The 16,857-nt window shown below is 42.8% G+C and overlaps 1 protein-coding gene across 4 annotated transcripts in view; it reads right to left on the bottom strand.

Annotated features, from left to right (window-relative positions):
• Positions 1 to 16,857, bottom strand: part of FAM120A (family with sequence similarity 120 member A) — a 117,179-nt gene that overhangs the window by 68,117 nt on the left and 32,205 nt on the right. For all 4 annotated transcript variants that reach the window (XM_055579086.1, XM_055579087.1, XM_055579083.1 and 1 more), the window contains exons 4-5: positions 4,188 to 4,316; positions 3,346 to 3,442 (exon numbers count right to left, since the gene is read on the bottom strand). In XM_055579086.1, coding sequence (XP_055435061.1) covers positions 3,346 to 3,442; positions 4,188 to 4,316 — 226 coding nt within the window. The remainder of the gene's footprint in view (positions 1 to 3,345; positions 3,443 to 4,187; positions 4,317 to 16,857) is intronic.

Genomic DNA, 16,857 nt, shown 5'->3' with positions numbered 1-16,857 from the left:
GTTGAAAGTAAGGACATCACTTTGCCAACATAATTCATACACAGTCAAGGTTATGGTCTTTCCAGCAGTCATGTACGATTGTGAGAGCTGGACCATAAAGAAGGCAGAGCATCAAAGAATTGATGCCTTCAAACTGTGGTGCTGGAGAAGACTCTTGAGAGTCCCCTGGACAGCAAAGAGATCAAACCAGTCAACCTTAAGGGAAATCAACCCTGAAAACTCATTGGAAGGACTGATGCTGAAGCTGAAGCTCCAGGATTCTGGTCACCTGATACAAACAGCCGACTCACTGGAAAAGTTCCTGATGCTGGGAAAGATTGAGGGCAGAAGGAAGAGAAGGCATCAGAGGATGAGACAGCTGGATGGCATCACCGATGCAATGGACATGAACTTAGGTAAACTTCAGGAGATGGTGAAGAACAGGGAGGCCTGGCGTGCTGCAGACCATGGGGCTGCAAAGAGTCGGTGACTAAACAACAGCAACAGTACATACAGACAAAAATCAGTGAGCACTATTTCCAGATACTTTTGCTTCTTTATACTTATCAGGAAAAAAAAAAATAGTGATTTTTACATTTATCTGTTTCTGCTGGTTCTACTTGAAATAAACCTTGCTTCCCAATCTTGCCTCACCGTCTCTCAATTTCAGTATATGGTCATATACTGAACTCTACACTGTCCCCAACTATCTGTGCCTGTGCTTTGTTAAGTCCATTGCTGTACGATTAAGATCGCTGCAATAGTCAGAAGCAATAGGAAATGCTTTATAGAAGGATGTTGTAGGTGGTTATCACCTACATTAACCTGCTTGAAAACATCACTCTAAATATCCCCAGTTCTTTACCAATCACACCACTGTTCTCCATAAACCACTGAGTGAAAGTGAAAGAGAATTCTAAGCGTATTAACTTCTTTTATAAAATACTTACCCCATAATGTCCTTTGATGATTTAATAAGAACAAGAAAGCACTTTATAGAACAGTAAATATTTTTAAGAAGCTCAAATTTAAACCTAATTTAAAATTCATCTTCCTCTTCAGAACATCTTCCAAACTGTTATCAGCTCAGGTCAATGCCAAATGTTAAGTCAATCTATCCTGTCTCTATTCTTCTCCCACCTATTTTCCCACCTATTTTCCTTCAGGAAGGGATCAGAGTAAATGCTCTAATCCCAACCACAAGTGCATGCTGTCACTTCAGTCGTATCCAATCCTGCACAACCCCATGGACTGTAGCCCACCAGGCTCCTCTGTCCATTGGATTCTCCAGGCAAGAATACTGGAATGGGTTGCCATTTCCTCCTCCAGGGGATATTTCCAACCCAGGGTCGAATCTGAGTTTCCTGTATCTCTTGCACTGGAGGCGGATTCTTAACCAAAATGAGCCACCTGGGAAGCCTGGTCCCAAGTAAATTATAATGAATGTTTAAAGTACAACTGTCATATGAGGACTAGAACATCACTACAGATACATGAGGTACCAAGTATGTCTTTGTGTTAACTTCTTTCATGCTATCTGATCATTCAACATTCAGAGCTTTTGCCAGGCATCCTTCCTACAAGAATAAAAATGACAGTATCTGCTTGTAACAAGCACTCATTAAAGCACTTTACCTATACTTGCCCTTTTAATATTAACATAAGTATCCCATGTTAATAAAACTGGATAAACGAAGCCAGGAGGCAATGGAAAAGAGATGCCCACAACCTGGCAGCAGTACCCAGCCACTCACCTGTCTCAGCAGCATCTATTCCTGTGCCAGCAGTAAAACCCAGCCACCACCATCTGCCCCTGTTATATCTCACCTTAACTGAAGAGACACGTGGTATCAAGTCCCCCCGCTCAGCACTCCCTGTCTGCCTTTCCAAGAGTAACCTTAAGTTGCATCTAATCATTTCACTCTCCTGATTCAACAGCTCTTCATGGATTAAGTCATTTGGGCAAATATTTCCCACTCTTGTAAAGGATGAAGGTGGCAGCTGAGATCCTGGGGTTGTCCATCCCTGGACCCCTAACACTCTTAGGGGTTGCGAGGGCGTGTCTGAGGAGATGTGCAGAGGATCATTTGACAGGATTGCCTAGTGGAGCCAAGAAAGGTGACCGTGAAGCCCGGACAACAGAAATGGGAATGTCCCGTGCACAGGAAGTCAGAGAGAGAGCTCTAGGTCCACAGCCAGTGCCAAGACCCCACAGCAGGAGCCCGTGTAGGACATTTCACACAGGGAAGAAGGCAGGGCCTGGAGGGTGAGGGGCAGAAGCCAGCAAGAGAAGAAGCTTGATGTGGGGGGAGGAAGCAGATATGCAGCTGGGAGTTTGTTACAAGCACAAGAGGAATGGAATAGGCTGACTGACATTTTTAAACACTACTCTGACTGCTGGGAAGAAAAGAAACGGCTAGGGACAGGGGGTTGGGTATCCCATGACAGGGAACTGGGTCATCAGATGAAATGCCTGTACCCTCCTTCATCACACAGCATATTCACTTGTCCATAGTCACAATCCATATGCACTTGTTGTTACCCACGCACAGAGACTGCCATCAAGAGCCAGCACTTACCTGTATCCGTATCGTCCCCCCCGCCCCCGCCAACCACATACACGGCACAGTCACACTGTGCTTAAACGGGTGAGTGAATCAACGGGTGAGTGAATACTATCATGCAGAGGACACTGTTAGGAACATTTTCAACCACAGGGTTAATATGAAATCAGTTACAAGTCTCATTCCTCTGACAGTCTCATTATATAAAACAAGCACAACTGAAACAACAGGTGGCAGGATGATTTCTCATAGCTTTACTGATCTGGACCCTAAAAAATGCAATCTGACTTAGGAAGGAGGTTGGTACTTAGGGTTAGTGCTTTATAACCTCCCATGAGATATTTACTATCAAGCAGCCTTCAGGCAGTTTACAATTGTTTTTAATTCCCCAATTTCAACTCTCTGAGAGAAATCTGATCTTTTGCCAAAAAAGGCAACAAGGAGAGACATCAATCCACTGCGCTGAAGGCACCTAAAGATCGGGTGGGTCTTCTGTGTCCCTGGCGCACTCTATAAGACCACACCTCACAGACACAGATTTAAGCATCACCATTACTGCCAGCCTTAGTCCTTATGGTTGCATCCTTTTTTCTTCCAACCTCTTAAGTCTCATAAGTTTGCTCTTGCTTTTCAACACTTCCAGGAATCACTACTGAGTCTGCCCAGGAAGTTCTGCTAGTACTTATTTGTATAATGATAGAAATCTTATTTCAAAACAATAAACTCACAAGATTATTGGCTGAATATTTAAATCTCTTTGGTTACTGCATGGTTAGCATCACAGAGGCCCCAAATTACTTACCTAAGTAATGTGGTGGGTGAAATGCCATAGGCTTGCTAGTCGCTGAATAATATCCAATTGCTCTCTTAAATCGAATAACTTTGTCATCTGTTCTAGACTGAAACAAATGCAGGAAAACCTTTGTAAATTAGTATGCCACTGGTCATACGTATATTAATATAATTCAACACATGTGTAAGTCTGTAGCCTTTAAAGTTAGATGAGAGTTTAGAATATACATTAAAACCGTTAAGGAAAATCAACAGATTATCATTAAAGAAACAAGTTAATTCTCTTACAACACTGTACTTATCAGAGTCTGACATGGCACTCAGGAGACCTGAGTTCTGGGATGCAGTCCTCCAACTTTCCCTTGGCAAGGTCTCTGATGCTACCTTCAAAGGTTTTACTTTCCATCTCTAGCAAAGTGGAGGTACAATTTTAGCTCTTCAGAGAGCAAACAGGAAGTCACACAAACTTCATCACTTCTACTAAAGTCCAACCTCCCTTGAATTCCTTACTTTCCAAAAAAGGAAGAAGAAATCCCTGACCATCACCTGGAGGGATGGACAAATCAGAGATCCACATATTTTGTTTGCCCATTTGATACGTCTGTCTTAGTAAAAATCCCACTGAATTATGATGGAGGATCTAGGAGCAGTAGAGGCCTTACTATTTGTCTACCTCTGTGCAGGCTGGAAGGGAGGTTGGAGAAGCTAGGTGAGGGGCCAGCCCTCCTGGCTGGCACCAAGGCCTGACAGCTGGAAGCACTTCTGGGTATGGCTGGTGTGTGCCTCTCAAGACCCTTCCAAATTCAGCACACACCAGAGCACAAAGCATTACCCAAGAGCTTGCATTTCTACCTGAGAATGCTGGAAAACATCTTTAGCTATGGCATCCAAGTCCGAGGTATCCTGGATGTTGCGGACATAGTCAGCCACAGCCTTGATCACCACATCGCACGGTGGCAAGACCAGCTGGTGGGCCCGGACCTAAGAAAACAAGCACACATGTCAATACACTAATTTCAAACACGGGGCCCAGAAACTACAAGTAATGCTTTCCTTAGAAGGGCCTGCTTATCATCAATTTGTAAGTTCTTGTCCCTAAGACTTTGAAAGTCTGAGGGTTAAGCCCTGGATCTCCCTTTCAATTGAAATACAACTCAGCGGCTTTAACCTATGTTAAAAAGCATCTGACAGCCTTCCGTCACTTCAGAGATCTCTGCAACCTGCTCACGTGAGCACAGCACAGAAGCCCTGGGCCACAGGTGCCTCTCATTTTTCAACACCAGCCAGCTGGAGGCTATGCAGCCCCAAGCTCCCCAGTCCACTAAAAGAGCCAAGGTCAGCTTGGAATGGATGGAAAACAGTATCCCTGAGTGCTGAGGGGCACATCTGGTGAAAGACACACGGAATAAAGTGTAGGAATATTTACACTTGACACGAGGAAATGGTAAGTAAGAAAATTTTTTTTTAAAAAGGTTTCTTTTGGACTTTTTCACGAAAACTTAAAAAAAAAAATATATGAAGAAAGATATATTCTTAGAAACAAAGATGAATCAAATACAAACTATGTTTATAAAATTTTTTTTAATTTAATGATAGCATGAAATGATGTTTTATGTCCTATTTAGTCACAAAGATCATAAAGATAAATAAGATGGCAAAAACTTCTAAAGGCCATTGTTATAGTTTCAGAGCTGTGCACTCCTGCCCACCACACCTATAAATGTGGTACATTACACAGCAGGAGGGAAGATGTGGGCAGACAGGTAACCTCAGGCCAGGCTGTTACCCTGGATGATGCAGATGGGCCCAGTGTCATCAAAGGATCCTCTAATGTGGAAAGGAAGGCAGAGGAGCAGGTTTCATACATGAGGGAGTGCAGGACTCTACTGGCCATTGACAGCTTTGATGATGAAGGAAGGGCCATGAGCCACAGAATGCAGGACCTACAGAAGCTAAAAAGGCAGGAAACACTCTCCCTGGAGCCTCCAGAAGAAACGTGGCCCTCTCACACCTTGCTTTTAGCCCAGTGAGACCCACTTTGGTTGTGATCTCTGTAAGATTATTAACTTTGTGATATTTTAAGACATCAAACATAAATAATAGAGGAAAAAATGAAAGAAAAAACAAATGAAGAAAATCAGAGAAACTCAACATAAACAGAATGGAAGAACCTCTAAAAAATACTTACACTATTACGGTATCACACAAATTTTCAGACGCACAAAAGTATACTCAATTTCGTTTTGGAAAAGCAATCTTTTTTTTTAAATAATGTTTTCCATGTTTGAAAAATGTTAGCTGCTCTGTCTTCTAGAGAATGGTTTCTCTCCTTGTTCTGGTCAGTGTTTGATAAAGGTCATCATAATGAACTCCAGGGAACTAGTAAGATGTCCATGGCTGCAGACCACAAGCACGTTCCTAGAAACCCAATTCCCCCTCTGTAGAATGAAAATCTATTGACATACACATGATCCACAGTGAAGAGGTCCCTGGAACAGCACATTCCAGTCAGTCTGGGAGAAATGGAAGCTCTGTCCACTCCCTGTCTTTTGGGGTGTTTAACAGTCCCACAGCCAGGGCAGGGAGGAGGGCCAGTTGCTGGCGGCCCCAGGAATGAGAAGCCAGAAGAGAAACCCTGAGCCCTCCTACCATCAACATTTCACTCTCAGTGAGCACAGACTACAGGGAAGGGGACAGCCTGCAATGGCCACCAGACTTGAGGCCCCTGGGCAACCCCTTCTCTGGGCCTCAACCTTCTGTCTCTGACCACAGTTTGAGGCTAGTTGGCCACAGAACACCCCTTGGCAGTCTGAAAGTCTATGGTTACCTCATTATGCTGCACAAAGTACTGGAAAAGCCAGCCATTGCAGAAAGCGTTTATACAAAGAACAAATGACAATTCACATAGTGAGAACAAGAGTTTATTAGAAATAAAAATGTCCACAATATGAAGATGGCTTTTCTCCAGGAGGTGGGAGCTAATGGTATGGTGCAGGCAGCCTCTCCCAGGGGATGCACAACAGACTGGGCAGGCGCACACTGCCCCATCCCACCTCAAATGAAAAGGACAGTCGGTCGCTTTTGTTCCTATGGATCTCCTTGTCTTCTCTACCCCTACCTTCTACAACACTAAGGCTATAAAATCCTTGAATTGAACAGATCCTGTCATTAGAGGGCCCCTGAATCCTTCTGAACGGCTAATTTAACACCACCGTCAACTATATCCTTTATAATTTCCTTTGGAACAGACTCTTCGCTCACACCTCACCCCCTCCTCGTTCGCCCAGCTCCATTCCCAATCCAGCCCTCCAAATCTAGCTCAGGGTGAGCAGCCACGTCTTCCTTTGAGACTGTTGGTGCTACTGCTCCCAAACTATCTCTTGACTGCTTTTTAAATGCAACTCAGTATGAACATAGTTCAGTTCAGTCGCTCAGTCGTGTCCGACTCTTTGCGACCCCATGGAGTGCAGCACACCAGGCCTCCCAGTCCATCACCAGCTCCCGGAATCCTCCCAAACCCATTTCCATTGAGTCAGTGATGCCATCCAACCATCTCATCCTCTGTCATCCCCTTCTCCTTCTGCCCTCAACCTTACCAGCATCAGGGTCCTTTCCAGTGAGTCAGCTCTTCACATGAGGTGGCCAAAGTATTGGAGTTTCAGCTTCAACATCAGTCCTCCCAATGAACACCCAGGACTGATCTCCTTTAAGATGGACTGGTTGGACCTCCTTGCAGTCCAAGGGACTCTCAAGAGTCTTCTCCAACACCACAGTTCAAAAGCATCAATTCTTCGGCACTCAGCCTTCTTCACAGTCCAACTCTCACATTCATACATGACCACAGGAAAAACCATAGCTTTGACTAGATGGACCTTTGTTGGCAAAGTAATGTCTCTGCTTTTTCATATGCTATCTAGGTTGGTCATAACTTTCCTTCCAAGGAGTAAGCGTCTTTTAATTTCATGGCTGCAATCACCATCTGCAGTGATTTTGGAACCCAGAAAAATAAAGTCAGCCACTGTTTCCACTGTTTCCTCATCTATTTGCCATGAAGTGATGGGACCAGATGCCATGATCTTAGTTTTATGAATGTTGAGCTTTAAGCCAGCTTTTTCACTCTCTTCTTTCACTTTCATCAAGACACTCTTTAGTTCTTCACTTTATGCCATAAGGGTGGTGTTATCTGCATATCTGAGGTTACTGATATTTCTCCCAGCAATCTTGATTCCAGCTTGTGCTTCATCCAGCCCAGCGTTTCTCATGATGTACTCTACTGCTGCTGCTAAGTCGCTTCAGTCCTGTCTGACCCTGCACAACCCCACAGATGGCAGGCCACCAGGCTCTGCCGTCCCTGGGGATTCTCCAGGCAAGAGTACTGGAGTGGGTTGCCATTGCCTTCTCCGGATGCACTCTGAATATAAGTTAAATAAGCAGGGTGACAATATGCAGCCTTGATGTACTCCTTTTCCTATTTGGAACCAATCTGTTGTTCCATGTCCAGGTCTAACTGTTGCTTCCTGACCTGCATACAGGTTTCTCAAGAGGCAGGTCAGGTGATCTGGTATTCCCATCTCTTTCAGACTTTTCCACAGTTTATTGTGACCCACACAGTCAAAGGCTTTGGCACAGTCAATAAAGCAGAAAAAGATGTTTTTCTGGAACTCTTGCTTAACATCATTGCTGAAGCAGAAAAACCTGACCCACTTCACTGCCATTTGGAAAACAACAACGTGGAAATGATTTTGGCAATTTTGCCAAATTTTGGCAATTTTCAGGAAGAAAACTAGAAACCTGATTTGATCAACATTCACTTGTGAGTAAGGCATTGTTCTAGAAACGAGAACATGGAGCAGCTCCCCATTACTCGACTTCAAGAAGCTCACATTCTTATTGGAGAAAAAAATGCTGACCAAACTCCAAAAGAGACCTCAGAGGAGAGCCCGGAGGAAAATCATGGCCCAGCTGAGGAGGTAGAAAGGTTTCTGCATCACCTGTGATTCTCAAAGTGTAGCCCTGAGATCCAACTGAGTGCAGCCTTGGTGCCCCAAGACCAATGAAAAGAGTTACGTGAGGGGGCTAAGGCAGTTTGTTGTAATAAGCCCTCTAACCATTGCATCACTGAACACACCCTGAAGCCTAGTAGTTTCTAGAAGAGTCAAGAGTAAGGAAAACATTTAAATCATTAAGTAACTACCAGTGGCTATGTCTTGAGATTCTTAAAAAGTTATGACATGAATCAATATCTTATACATGTGTGCATGCGAGGTCGCTTCAGTCATGTCTGACTCTTTGTGATCCTATGGACCATAGCCGACCAGGCTTCTCTGTCCATGGGCTTCTCCAGGCAAGAACACTAGAGTGGGTGACATGCCCTCCTCTACAGGATCTTCCTGACCAAAGCATCAAACCCCCATCTCTTTCGTGTCTTGCGTTGGCAAGCAGGTTCTTTACCACTAGCACCATCAAGCTTGAAAAGGATGCTAAAATGCAATTAATCACACACAATGCTAAATGAGAGCTCTACACATGGAAACTGTTAAGCAGACATACCGAAGACTTCAACAGATTTGAGTTTAAAGTGTTAACTGTAAACAAAGAAAAGTTCCATCACATTTGGTGAGCAAGGGTCCCCGGAGGCTCTGATGGAAAGGCGGGCAGGCTCGGGCTCCCTCCTGCAGAAGTGTCTGCATCCAGCTGGGGCTGCAAGGTCCTGTGACTGAGTTCCTCTGGACTGTATGCCACACACTGCTCTCGGCAGGCACTGCTTCATTTAATCCACAAATCAATGCTGTGAGGTACACTCTTAAAGTACTTCCCATTTGACAAAAGCTCATTAAGGCACCCATGGGAGCCAACAAGGTGAGTAGCTGGGCCACTACCCGACCCGCAGACTGCACACTTGACCACCACACTCTGGCCTAGTCATCTTCTAAATTATGCCTCTTTTAGCATTAAATGTCCTTTTCTGTAAAATAATGGTCGATAGTGAGCTCCTTGTTCTTCTAACATTCTTATTTAGAAAAATTAGAAGTTGGCAACACAACAGTAGCCCTCCCACCACCCCCCCCAAGAGATCCATGAAATCCAAAGTCCTGTTGTCGATGAAAGGAGCTACAGAAAGATTGTCAACAGGGGAGGTATGAGATCAGGCCTGGTGTCAGACACGTGGAGGATGGGCATGAAGGCAAAGGAACAAAGGAGGGAACATTAGTGGCTCCTGCTCAAACTCAAGCAACAATAACACAGGTGGTAGAATAGGACAGGATGGGCAAGCTGGGAAAGGTCAGAGGAGTTAGACCCAGAGAGGGGAAGAATCAAATATAATTCCCAATTTCTAACCTGATGACTACAGGAACAGTGGTATCACTAGCTGAGAAACGTAACACAGGAAGACAAAACCATTCAGGCAGGGTGATGACATTTTTAGAAATATCAAATTTGGTGCACAGGTGGAGTGCCCAAGTGGAGATGACTTAGTGGACAGTAGGATACACCCTGAAGTTCAAGGAAGAGGTCTCAATGGAAGAAGTATACTGGAGAATCATCAACACAGAGATGGTACTTACAACCTTAAAGGCAAATGAGACATGCCAGAAAGAAAGTGTGAGGATTACAGCAAGGTACAGATGGACCCTAGGGGAGGCACATGCAATCAAGGGAAGCCAGCTCACAGGAGAGTCAAGGAAAGGATGCAGAAATAAGGAATATAGAATGAAGCTGGAGTCTGGGAATCAAGGCAGGAATTTCCCAGAGGGGTGAAGAGAACAGGATGACTGACACTGTCAAATGCTCCAAAGAGGTTGAAAATCATTTGACAAATCATTTGTCAAATCCACAGCCTTGGACAAAGACCCACCTGTGTCTGCTATAAATAGGTGGGGAGGGGCACAGCAGGCAGTGAGGGTGGGTTAAGCTGTTGGGGACACTATGGAAGACTGCCCTTGGAAGATTCGAGAATGAAAAAAGAGAGTTAGGAGAACATGGGAGACTAGACCACATTTACAAACTAAGGATCAAGGACCAAAAGAGGGAGTGTCTACATAGGAGCAAGGAGTTGACTGGATGAGGCAAGGAAGGGCTCCCCGGATGCATTCAGTGACACGGGCTCAAGAATGTCAGGACAGTCTAGTCTCAGGCTGGAAAAGGGAAGTAAAGTGGGCCTGGATGAAGAAGAAGGCAAATGGGAACGAGAAACTGAGGACTCTCATCATCCTTAGATAAAGACCTCTCTGTAAGACAAAGTACTGTGAAAGTGAACAGAGGTCCAAAGACATGATGAATGTTTAAGATAAATATTAAGAAGGAGAATAAAAAGATTAACTGTTGATATTGATAGCTTGGGTTGCCATTTCCTTCTCCAATTAGTGAAGCCACTACCACAATTATGAAATACAATTTTTCCATCAACTCAGTTTCCTGTTCCCCTTCCCATCATAGCCCTAGGCAGCCACTAACCTGCTATCTATCACTATACTTTTGCCTTTTCTAGGATTTTACATAAAACCAATCTATTTCCTTTGTTTTCGACTCTTCACTTAAGATAATGCTTTAAGATTCATACATACTGTAAGAAACTAGTTGGTCCCTTCTCTGCTCTCAGCATCTCATTGTAAGCCTGTGCCACAATCTGTTCACCCATTCACCAGCTGACTGCTGCCTAGTGTCTTTGAGACTACAACAGATAAAGCTGCCCGGAGACTCAGACTGAATCATTTGTGTGAACAGAGGCTTTCATTCCTCAGGAGTAAATGTCTAGCAGTGAGATTGCTGGGTTATATGGCAGGTGTATGTTTAACTTTGTAAAAAACTTTGTCAGACTGTTTTCAAAGTGACCATTCTGGATTCTGCTTCCCAACAGCCACATCTCAGAGCTGCAGGTGCTGACATGTACTGACACTTCTCATCATCTCCTTAATTTCGCCCATTCTAGTGGTTAGTAATGCAGCTCATGGTGATTTTAATCTGCATTACCTAATGGCATTGAGCATCTCCTTGTGTGTTTATTGAATATTCTGTAAAATGTCTGTTCAGAATTTTGCCCGTCTTTTTCATTGTTGTTGGGTTGTGTATCTTATTATTGTATTGTTCTTTATATACTCTGAATACAAGTCCTCTGGTAAGAATTACATTGTGCAAATAGCACAATGTAATTCTATCTCCATTTACTGTTGTTGCTTGCTTTTCATTCTTTTAGCTAAGAAATCTCTAACTCCGGGTCAAAAAGATCTTCTCTTATATTTTCTTCTAGAATAATTTTTATATTTTTAATTTTTTCAAATGAATATCCAGCTATTATAAAGACTAACCCCTTCCCCATTTAGTTACTTATTGACTTCTGGTGAAGGTAACTAACTATGTATATACAGGTTTATTTCTGAACTTGCTCTGTTACATTAATCTATTCGACACCCTTATGTCAGTACTACACTGAGTTGATTATTATAGCTTTAAAGTCATACTGAAATTAGGTAGCACTAAGTCCTTCAAATTTGTTCTTCCTTTTCAACATCTTTGTTGCTTTTCTAGGTCCTTTGCAGTTCCACATGAATTTTAAAACCTGCTTTTCAATTTCCACTTTAAAATAAAGCTTGCTTGGATTTTGATGTGAAAGTGAAAGTAAAGTGAAAATCATTCAGTCGTGTCTGACTCTTTGCAACCCCATGGACTATACAGTCCACAGAATTCTCCAGGTCAGAATACTGGAGTGGGTAGCTGTTCCCTTCTCCAGGGTGGATTTTGATGAGGATGTAGTACATCTATATAACAACAGTCTTTTGAACCATAAACACATACATTTCCTCATTTATTTAGATCCTTCTTTAACTTAGTTCATAAATTTGCAGTGGCATCCACCAGCTGTGTGGTTCCCAAGATATTCTCTAGATAGTACTATCCAGGGTGAAGTCTGCTGGGTGGGTGAGATGGAAGAAGCAACAGAAGGGTGATGCTGGTACACCTGGCTCAAGATGACCCATCAAGAGGTCCAGGCCAGCTAGGGAAGAAAGAAACAATGAGTAAATGGGCAGACAGCCCCAGGGTGGGTGAAAGAGTGAAGTGTCAGCTTGTGAGAATACTAAAGATAGAAGCAACAGAGACAAAAGGATATTAAGTGTAAGATAAGAATCAGAACTCTTCTGGGAGAAGACCCAGTATATGACTCGGCATAGAAGGCTGCACTATAGTAGACACCGCTGGAGACAAAGAAAGAATATGCAGCCAAGTTATCTGTGGGCAAACTCTAGTACATGACCATGCCTGAGTCTCTGAAGAGTTATCAAAGGACACCATTGTGAAAGTGAAAAGACAACCCACAAAAAGCGAGAAAGTGTTTGCAAATTATGTATCTGATAAGAGACTTACATTTCAGAATATATTAAAAAAAAAAAAAACCAACTCATATACCTCAATAATAAAAAATTTTTTTCAATGGACAAAAGATATGAATAGATATTTATCCAAAGAAGGTATACAAATGGCCAGTGAGCAAAGGAAAAGGTGTTCAACATCATTAGTCATCAGAGAAATGCAAATCAAAACCATATCACATCCACTATGACAATTAGAAATAAAACAGACAACAACAAGTGTTGGTGAGGACATGGAAAAGTCAGAACCCTCACACATCGCTGGTAAGTGTGAACAGTATAGCTGCTGTGGAAAACAGTGGGGTAGTACCTCAAAAAGTTAAACATATTATTACTAGATGACCAGCAATTCCGGTCCAAGGTATACACCTGAGAGAAATGAAAACATGTCTATACAAATACTTGTACCTGAATATTCACAGCAGCATTACAATAGCCAAAATGTGGCTAACAATCTGAATGTCCATTGACTGATGAACAGATTGAATGTGGTAGGTATACCCACACAACAGATTGTTATTTGGCCATTAAAAAAAATTAAGTACTGATACATGCAACAATGTGACTGAACCTTGGGGGAAAAAAAATGCTCATTGAAAGAGGCCAGACACAAGACGTTATATAATTCCACTCATATGAAATGTCCAGAAGAGGCAAATCCATAGAGAAAAAAGGAGACTAGTGCTTGTCAAGGGGTGGAGGAGGGAGAGAAGTAGGAAGTGATCGCTAGCAGGTGAGGTACTGGGTTTCTTTTTGGGGAATGAAAGTATTTTAAAATTAGACAGTGATGATAGATGCATAAACTTTGTGAAAGCTAAAAACCTCTGAATTATACATTTTGCATACATGCTCCATCACTTAGTCATGTCCAACTTTTTGCAACCTCATGGGACTGTAGCCCGCTGCTGCTGCTAGGCTCCTCTATTGATGGAATTTTTCAGGCAAGAATACTGGAGTGGATTGCTATTTCCTTCTCCAGGGGATCTTTCCACCTCAGGGATTGAACCCACGTCTCTTGCATCTCTTGCATTGGCAGGTGGATTCTTTACCACTGAGCCACCTTGGAAGCCCTGAATTGTACTTTAAAGGAGCAAATTTTATGACATGTGATTGTATCTCAATAAAACTGTTATAAAAAGAAAATTTTAAAAACATTCTAATCAGGAATGGCAGTTTGGAAGTAAATTGCCAGCAAATCCCAGTTTTGTCACATCTTCCTGGCCCCAGATTGTGCTAGTATCAAGAAAAGTGACCTCTTTGGTTGAGTTGCCTAGAAGTGCCCAGGGCAGAGACCACTGGCAAGGTGAGGGGTATAGGTGCATGCACCCAAGACACAGGGTCAGGAAGCTGCCAAGAGAGCCACATTTTCAGAAGAAATGATCTCTTCTGTTAGAGAGATGGAGACGACCTATTTAGGAACAATGCTGAGGTTCTGGACCCAGAGGGGAGAAAATACACTTGAAAGTGTCTGCACACATTTTAAAAAACTGAGGATACGTCACTTAATTAACATAAGACTAGAAGATCCCAGGTCATGAGAAGAAACAGAGAAACCAAAAGTACTCCAATAAGCTTCCTTTTGTTTAACTTACCCTACCACTCACCACCGCAGACATGAGAAGTCAGCCACTACAAACACTGTATCTTTCAGACGGCTTTTGGACCATGAATCTCTCTCTCCTCCTGACCAGGTTACGCATTTCGGCTCACTCAGGAAGAGTTCTGCGGGCAGGCACAGTCCCTACAGAAAGGAGCTAAGCTAAAAGTAACCCTGCAACTAGGAAACACAGACTCCTCCCATGACTCTGTCCCTCTTTCCCAGCAAAATGACTTCTGTCCGAAGATAGAAAAGCTATTGAGTCCCAGTGATCCCAGAAGATTCCCCGGAACACCAAGCTTTCCATCTTTACTCTAAAAGCAACTGGGAACAGGGAAAGAAGCTCAGATAAGATACAAATAAGCGAACATCTTTTGAGTTCAGTCTCGTATTTTCCATCTAAGGATTCCTTATATAAATTTTAAATGAGCAAAGAATAAAACTTCTTACCTAAGTTTCCACGACCTAAAGGCTTACATCCCAGCACCATGAACCTGTGTGCTGAAATTCCATAGACTGTTAATAATGTGCAGCTCACTGAATGCATGACAGTGTAATAATATTAGTAGGGTGTACATTTGAAAACAATTTTGGAGTACAAATATCAATCTGTTAAAAGTGGTTCTCTTCCAAGAGTGAAATTATAAATAGCTCTCATTTCCACACTGCATAATGGTTGAGTTTTTCAAGCTTCTAGCCCCCTAACAATATTTTCTCTAGAGCCCCCAAAGTCCTTGGGTTTTAGGAAGTACTTTTTAGCTCTTATGATACAATGACTTTTTGAGGAAAAAAAGGTATGAATTAACTTCAATTAACACTAATATACAAGCAGGAATTCCTTCTTTAGAATGTCCTATAGTGCCCATGCTGCCACCTCTTGCAATGCCTTAAAAGGTAGAACTCTTAAAATAAATGAAGCCCATCTTTCTATTCATGCACAATTTATATTCAACTTTCTTTCAAAAAAGATTCCAGAAAGTCTGATCACCAACCTCACTCTAGTAAAGTTGCACAGTATGTTAGTTATACCATAAAACTTCAAAAGGCCTGAAATCATGCTGCTCTTCTCTCTGGAAGCTGGCTCCATGATGTGAAACCCAGAGAGGGGCCATGCGGAGTGGAGATGAAAATCACTGGTTGGCTGGACACTGGTCAGCAGGTGCTACCCACAGAGCCCCTTCCGGGAAACCAAGAGAGAAGAGATCCTTCAAGTCCTGGCTTCATTCTGAGGGCCCACTGCAAGCCGTGTCATTTGCCATGACTTGGAGAATGCTGGGGTTGTGTGGCCTGCACGATGAGACATGACGGCTCTTCTGTCCACCTCCACATTCCTGGGGACCCTGACATGCTACTCTCCCAGAACCAGACTCCCTCCTCCCCAGGGTCAAACACCACATCTTGTCCCTAAAGACATTTGTAAAAAGGATTACTCAGTGACTTTTGGTGGCAGACAGTAAGATGTAAACATATAGAGATAACTTTTAGTAAAATTCTAAGTAAATTGAAAACAAAACGTTCCTGAGGTGACCTGCTAGAGTGCCCTGGTATACAGCTGCCTCAGGGAAAGATACTGCTGGTAAAGGAAGGTGACTAAAAAGTGAATCCAAAGGCAGAGGTATAAGCACTAAAGACTGTTTAAATCAGAAAGAGACATGCACAAGAGCTAGGACTCAGATTTTGAGAAGAGCCAAAAGCAAGCAAGGAAGTTTTTGAGGAGACATTTCAACTGGACGCACACAGGGAGGAGTTCAAGAGAAACTAGCACCTGCCTGGCCTGCAGCTGATGGGCAGAGCTGGGCTGGGGCAGTGGGGCGGTGATGGTGGCGTGGGCAGTTGTGTCCAGGGGAAGGTCTCCTTTGCCCACTTGCCACAGCTGGGGAAGTGGTATAGAGAGATCAAAATAGAACCTGAAGAGCTATACAGGAGAACAACACTTGTAGGAGGTCTAAGGAGAGGAAAGGTGAGCACAAAACTTGCAAAGGGAAATGACAAAGGGACTCTAGGGCAGGAAATACTTGGGGGTCATGAATGACTGACAGGGATAAAACTCGAAATACATGAAACTGAATATGAAGTTTGGGAACACAAAAAGCATTACAATGAATACAAAGACCTGCAACTTATGATTAACTTAAGAAAACACTTTCAGTTAAAAAATTCAATGCCAAACCCAAATAAAAAGTTCCATAACTTTCAAGGACTCAAAATCATAAAACCATTTTTAAAAATTCAAAAAAGCACATATAAAAAAGGCCCTCATTTGGCACATGCTTATGGCCAGGAGGTGCTCCTAAGCAGAGCTGATCACCTGACATCCCAGAGGACTCCCACCGCTGCTTCTAGAAAGTGATGTGACTTAAAATGGGTTCCTGCTGTCCTGAAAACAAAGGAAATATACTTTACTTCCAAAACAAAGAAACTTTACTCCCAAAACTAAGAAACTAGAAGTTCTTAACATGTAAACAAGTATTAAAAAGCTTAAAAACTTGATTGGCTGCCTTAACTTCCTTTTTTCTACTGCTCTAACTTGATTTTTAGGTTTTTAAGTATGTTTAGCATT

The sequence above is a fragment of the Bubalus kerabau genome, chromosome 4, assembly GCF_029407905.1.
Source record: "Bubalus kerabau isolate K-KA32 ecotype Philippines breed swamp buffalo chromosome 4, PCC_UOA_SB_1v2, whole genome shotgun sequence".
Classification (NCBI taxonomy): Eukaryota; Metazoa; Chordata; class Mammalia; order Artiodactyla; family Bovidae; genus Bubalus; species Bubalus kerabau.
The sequence above is the reverse complement of the archived record's forward strand: the minus strand, read 5'-3'. Positions and strand labels throughout refer to the sequence as shown.